Below are 6,176 nucleotides of genomic sequence, written 5' to 3'. Positions count from 1 at the left end.
CCTTCACCCATTTCCAATTATTTCTTTCACTTGTTGTCTTAACGGTAAATTGATCATGGAATTAACTGTTCGCTTCATGAAATGAAGGAAAATACGGGAAAATGCCCTTTTTAATGAGACCATCACTTCAACATTACAACTGACAAATCATCACATTTAAAAGACTAAAAAGAGATTGCTCGAAAAATGTATGAAATAATGTACTGGATGATTTTCTGCTAATCAACTGAATAATTGATCAAATGAAATCCCACTGCTCCTCTGAAAATTGGCCATTTTAAGGCAATGCATTCTGTTATTCGACTTTTTTTTTCTCCTCATGTAACCTTTCTGTTTTTCACATCACAATCAAATCTGTTATATGTTTAATTTAATGATATGATTTTGGAATCAACTGCCATGTTGATAGATTTTAAGTTGTTGTGTTAAAGATATGGTCCTTTGTGCAGTAGCAACTGAGGCGTGAGGCCGGAGCTCACACCAATAACCTGAACAAATGAAGGTGCTGCTGCAGACACTGCAACATTATGAATGAGGTCTCAGCCAATAACATCATAAAAGATGCTATCTAAGGATCATCAGTAAAATATTTGATAAACCTTTCTCAGATGTTAGCTATTATGATCAACACGCTCCCCATGAGATGGGCTTCCACTATTAGCTCTTACCTTGACCGTCCTTTCTACTGCTCTGGTGTGCTCTCAGTTCTTCTGACTTGTAGAAATCAATACTGGCATAAGAGTTGAGGCTGGAGCCAGCACTGCTGCCCATAGCACCCCCTCCAATGTTGTAGGAGGCAGGGGTGCGCTCTACTCCAGCCTGAAGGCTCTCCTTAGCGGCCAAGTCAAGGTCAATGTAGTTAAGGCCTGGTTCAGCGGATGAGGTGGAGGCTTGCGGTGGAGGCGTGGCAGACAAACTTGCTGCCTGTCCGTTCTCCCACAGTGAGCAGTCCAAGCCATGCCGATGGCTTGCTGCCTGGCTGCCCTCAGTGAAGAGGGAGGTAGAAGAGGGTGGGTGGCGTGGTAGAGAGGGAGGTGAGTTGAACGTCTCTGAGCGGTGACTCCACCGTCCCTGCGGGTCACCTCGGACCATACTCCCGGTGCTCCGCTCAGGAGACTTGAAGGACTTCACCGGGGAAAAACCCAAACCTGTTTCCTGTTCTATGGACGAAGGTGGACCAGAGTGCACGGCAGATCTTGCTGAAATGCTGGGATCTGAACCTTTGTTGTCTGTAAATGGAGTTGAGGCATCTGTTGGCACTGCTGCCTTCTTTACTTTTGTTCTGTATCCGGGGTTAACCTCTGTGCTGTGTTCGTGTGGGGCCTTGGGGACAATGGCTGGTGGGCCCTGTGGGCTGCTGAATGTGGACCTAACAGGAGTCAGGGGTGTTGAGGTTTTCCCTAAGTCCATGGTGACGTATTCGGCAGAGGTGGACAGCGGCGCCGAGTAGCTGCGGGGAAGGTTAGCAGGACTATTGTGGCAGAGAAGCGGTTGATTCACAGGCCGGAGGGTTCCATGGATCACAGGATGTCTGTGTCCTCCGTCATACTTATTCTTCTCCTTGTAGACGATACTGACATACTCACCAACGTTTTGAGACAATGATGGAGGCAGATTCTCCTTCACCCGTGGCAGCGTGTTTGCTTTAGCCATATCTGAGGACACGCTGAGGGGTCGAGCCTTCCTTTGCTGCTTTGGGCTCTTACTACTTGATCCACGTTTTTGCTGGTGACGTCCATCTTTTGTGCATATTCCCGCACTCATGTACTCTGCACCAGTTCTTAATAAACTTAACCCTCTGCCTGCTGATATGGACTTGTCTTCCAGGCTTTCACTGCTGGCTGAGCTGGAGGAGAAAGAAGAGGAAGACATGGAGAGTTGGCTGCCTCCTGCAGAGCCCACTGCAATTTTGTTTCTCTTGCTGTATCCCACTCCCCCTCCCCTTCCAGCACCACCACTGATGTCCTTTTTTCCTTCCACTTTGTTCAAGTCGTCCTCAAAGCGAGTGTAGAGAGTGTGTTGATAAGCTCGTGGCAGAGAGAAATAAGAATTGAACATTTTTGGTTGCAGCGGGTGCTGCTCGGGGTGGGACGGCGGTGTGCTGCAGGCAGAGCGACTGCTGACGGGTGAGATGTTCATGTAGTCACTGGCAGCCCGGCTCTCTATGCTGGCCCCGCTATCCCACATGCCGAGTCCATGCAGGTCTGTGGAACTGCTGCTGTTGGGGGACATGACCATGTAGCCTTCTGAGCTGGGCTGGCGGATGCGCTGAGGAGGGGACACACTGTTGTTGGGGGTCATAGCCATGTACTCATCACCTGCCCCAGGTTTAGCACCAGACATACCCATTGAGAGAGGAAGTGAACCGGGAGGAGAAGTCACTCCAGGCAGCATTGACATGTAGCCAGTATCCACAGTTGCTCTTGCATCCTCCCCTCCCCTGCTTTTGTCAGCCCTCTTCCTATTCTCCCCTAATATATCACGGTGCCCACCCCCACCTGCCAGACCCCCTGAGGCATGGTGCGAATCAGCTCTCTGCCTGTTAGCACTCTGTGACATGATGGCATATTCTTCATCATCTTCCTCATCTTCATCTTTTCTGTGTGGAATCAGCCGTTCATGGGCTGCCAAAGGCAGGGACGCCCTCTTACTTAGTAGTCTGCGCTCTGCCTCAGTTTCTCGACTGGATGAGCGCCGCGTAATCCGTCGGCCTTTGGAGCGATGGTGGGAACCGAGGAGACCCTCCCGCTGTCCCATTACTATATAGCTGGAGGAGCCTTCTCCGTGTACATGATGTCCAGACAGACTGGGGACAAGCAGAGAGTGTTCCCCAGGACTGGAACCATACTCATCTGAGGAGCCGTAGTCGCTTGGTGAGCCTGAAACAGAGACCCTCTGAGAAACCCGAGGGTAGGAACAGACCGTAATGCCTCCCACTGCTGCCCCCACTAGGCCACACTCTGATCCATGACCAGAGCTGGAGGACAGACTCGGTGCGGGTGAGGGAGCAGGGTTGGGCGTGTAACGTGCAAGGCTGAGGGTAATCTTAGCAGGGGTTGGGGCCCTGGTGGGTTTGGTTCTCAGCGTTGGCGTGGTAGAGCAGGATCCGTTAAGACTTGGACTAGAACTGGCCCATGTCCCTTTGGCACTTGCTCCACCCTCCTCCGACCTGGCCCCAATGCTGGCTGTTCGAGCCCTCGGAAACCCATGACGTGATGTAGGTGATGTGCTGGTGCTGCTGCCTGGGGTCTCTGTGCGGGCTCGTCTGGAGAAGCCCACCTGGCTTGGCGGCAGATTTGGGTGATGGCGACGGCTCGGAACACTGATAGGATTTGAGGCGGTACCACCTCCACATGACGTTCCTACAGACTGAGATTTACTCCTCTGACGGAACTCCTCACTCAGGGCCTTCATGGCCTCCAGCAGGGTCTCATGCATGTTCTGAGCCACGACTGAGTCATCCACCTGCATCCAGAACTCTCCAGGGCCGGTTATCGCAGAGCGACCCACCTCGATGAAAAAAAAGTTCTCTGAATGGCCACACCTGCGAACATTCATCAGCTGCAACACCACAGCGGCCACATCCGAGTTGAGTTTGAGAAAGTTGACAGTTTTGTCGGTTAGGCACAGCCGGTAGATGCCCACCAAGTTCCTGGCGTGTCCAAGACCTTTAGGCCAAACCTTGACCTGCCACACCTCCTTGAAGGTTGGAACAGGAGACGGAGAGCTACACTCTCCACTACTGCCATAGTCTTCAGGAGTTTTACCTGGGAAGACATGAAAGAATATACAAATAAAAATTACGTGACATCACACACACATCAGGAAATGCAAAAAACCTATATAACCAGTTGAAATATTAATCATAGCTAAAACGACAGAGCAGTGCAAGTGACACTAATGAGTAATACTCCCTATTATTACTAAATTGTTACATACAATGATGTGTGCTGTGTCAGCCAAGCTGGGGTGCTGCAGCTTATTCATCACCATCACTCTCAAGCTACAGCTCTATAACTAACAGAGTCTTTGGAGGTATACAATACATATACTGAGAAAAAACACCTTGCATGATTGTGAAAAAATGTGTTAAATATTTATTCATATTTTTGCTCAACCGCAGCCACTGGGATGTTCACTGAACCAGGGGCAGATGCAGGGAAGCAGCCAGGGGGGGCCCTGGCCCCAGCTAATAACAGATTGGCCCCTAAAGGGCGCTCTGTCCTCTCAGTAGTCTTTTTAAATGATTGGTCACTTACTAAACATGAATATGATAATATGTTATGATTTTTTATGTTCTTAGCTTTTTGAAGTACACAATGTGCATGAGCAAGGAATAAAAAAAATATATCAATGATGTGAGGCTTTGCACAGAGTTATTGAGCCATCAGTAAACAAGGAATGACTTAAATGTGAACCCTACTGAATCAGGGATTGTGCATGGAACCTTTATGGCCCCTGATGCAGAAACATCCAGATCCAACACTGCAATGAACAGCTGGGGGTTTTTCTCATGAAAAATATGGAATTCATTAAAAGAATGATCTCCACACATAACCTATATATGAATACGTGTTGTTCTCCATTCGCACGTCCCTGTCTGTACATTATGAACAGACATATATATATATATTTTTTTTTTTTTTTTTTTTTTTCTTTTTTTTTACTGTGGCGGTCCCAGAGACACCATTTGAACAAAATGGGCTCTGCACTCTAACCTGTGCATCTGTTATAAAAGTCTACAGCGTGACACCACCGGAGCTGGGCAAACCCATCAATCTCCGTTGACTGAGGCGCACAACAGGGAGGGTGGGTGGTCGTGTTCGGCTCCAGCACGAAGGATATGTAACGAAGTAAACACGAGGAGACGCAAACGAAACACATTTCCCAGTGAGGGCGCGCGGGTGATGCCGTCTCCTCCCTGCCAGCAGCGCAAATGTAGGTTAGGCGAGCGGCAGAAAAACAAAAACACGGGCTGCAGCGGAGTGCGCGGCGATAGGCTACTACTATATGATGCGTCCTTTGGATGGTTGCTATATGCCCACTGCGCCATGCAAAAACACGCCGTCGTATGAAGCGGGCTGCGTTCGCCTCAGAAAAGGGCGAGCGTGCACATATTAGTGCACGTGGATGCTGTTTGCGGTGCATCCGAATGCTTTTTTGCAGAGGAAAAACGATCCGCGCGTTTTAACCGTATCAAACCAGCGCGTATTGGGATTGTGCTGCACAAACACAGCACATGCCGCCCATCGTGTTGCTCATCACCATCATCCCCATCATAGTGCACCTGCCTCCGGGTGGAAAACACACACACACACACACACACACACACGCACACACCGCCCGAACCGCACCACTGAGGTGCATCAACTCAATTCATCCCATTCAAAACCATCTGCAGAACATGGATCAGAACCATTCGAGCCAGTGGTGCGCGGGGGAACAATTGGGAATGGCCGCGCCAAACAGAGTGTGTGGAGAACAAACAGCCCGGGGGCAGGACAGGCCGGATACGGGCAAAGACACGAGCATCTTACAGTCGCCCTGGAGATCCAGCATCGCCTGGTACCACTCGTTCTGCGCCTCCTCGCTGTCTGCGGCGATGGCGAAGCTCTCGCTGCGGGTGTAGAGCACGATCATGTGCTTGTTCTTGGAATCCGCCCGCTTGTTGATGTTGAAGCAGGTCTCCAGGCTCAGGACTTTCTTGGGCACGGGCGATTTGCTGCGGAATTTCTTCTCGTTCTCGTAGTACTCGAGCCGAGCCGGACCGTGCTCCGAGGCCGCCCTGAGCACGAAGAAGCGCCGGTGCATTGATTTGTGCTTGCGGAGGTACCCGCTCTTCTGCACGTCCTCGTAGCTCTGCGGCTCGGCTGCTGGGTTCTCCATGGCCGGGCCGAGGGTGGGTCAAGATCACAGCCGATACTCTCAGCAGAGGGAGAGAAACATAAATAAAAAAGCCAAGTCCATGTGCGCTCCTCGTTAATCCACAGCAGCTACATCCCTCGTCCTCCCCGCGTCCACGGTGAAGTGTCCAGCGTGTGGAGGCTCGGGAGAATCGAACACTGCATGTTTTTGGACGGATCTGCTCTCATACTGTGAGTCCAGCGGCTGCAGGAGGATCCGAGCACCGGACGGCGGCCACCGCTCCTGCAGCCCCAGCCCAGTCCTGCCCGGTC

The 6,176-nt window shown here is 50.8% G+C and overlaps 1 protein-coding gene across 1 annotated transcript; it reads right to left on the bottom strand.

Annotated features, from left to right (window-relative positions):
• Positions 1-657: 657 nt before the first annotated feature.
• si:ch211-284e13.4 (insulin receptor substrate 1-B) lies at positions 658-6,176 on the bottom strand. The gene is made up of 2 exons (XM_062406592.1): positions 5,538-6,176; positions 658-3,767 (listed from the first exon to the last, which is right to left on the bottom strand). The coding sequence occupies exons 1-2, from the start codon at positions 5,884-5,886 to the stop codon at positions 658-660; spliced, it is 3,459 nt and encodes a 1,152-aa protein (XP_062262576.1). The 5' UTR covers positions 5,887-6,176.

Source organism: Platichthys flesus, chromosome 15, assembly GCF_949316205.1.
Source record: "Platichthys flesus chromosome 15, fPlaFle2.1, whole genome shotgun sequence".
Lineage (NCBI taxonomy): Eukaryota > Metazoa > Chordata > Actinopteri > Pleuronectiformes > Pleuronectidae > Platichthys > Platichthys flesus.
This window is presented reverse-complemented; position numbering and strand designations above follow the sequence as displayed.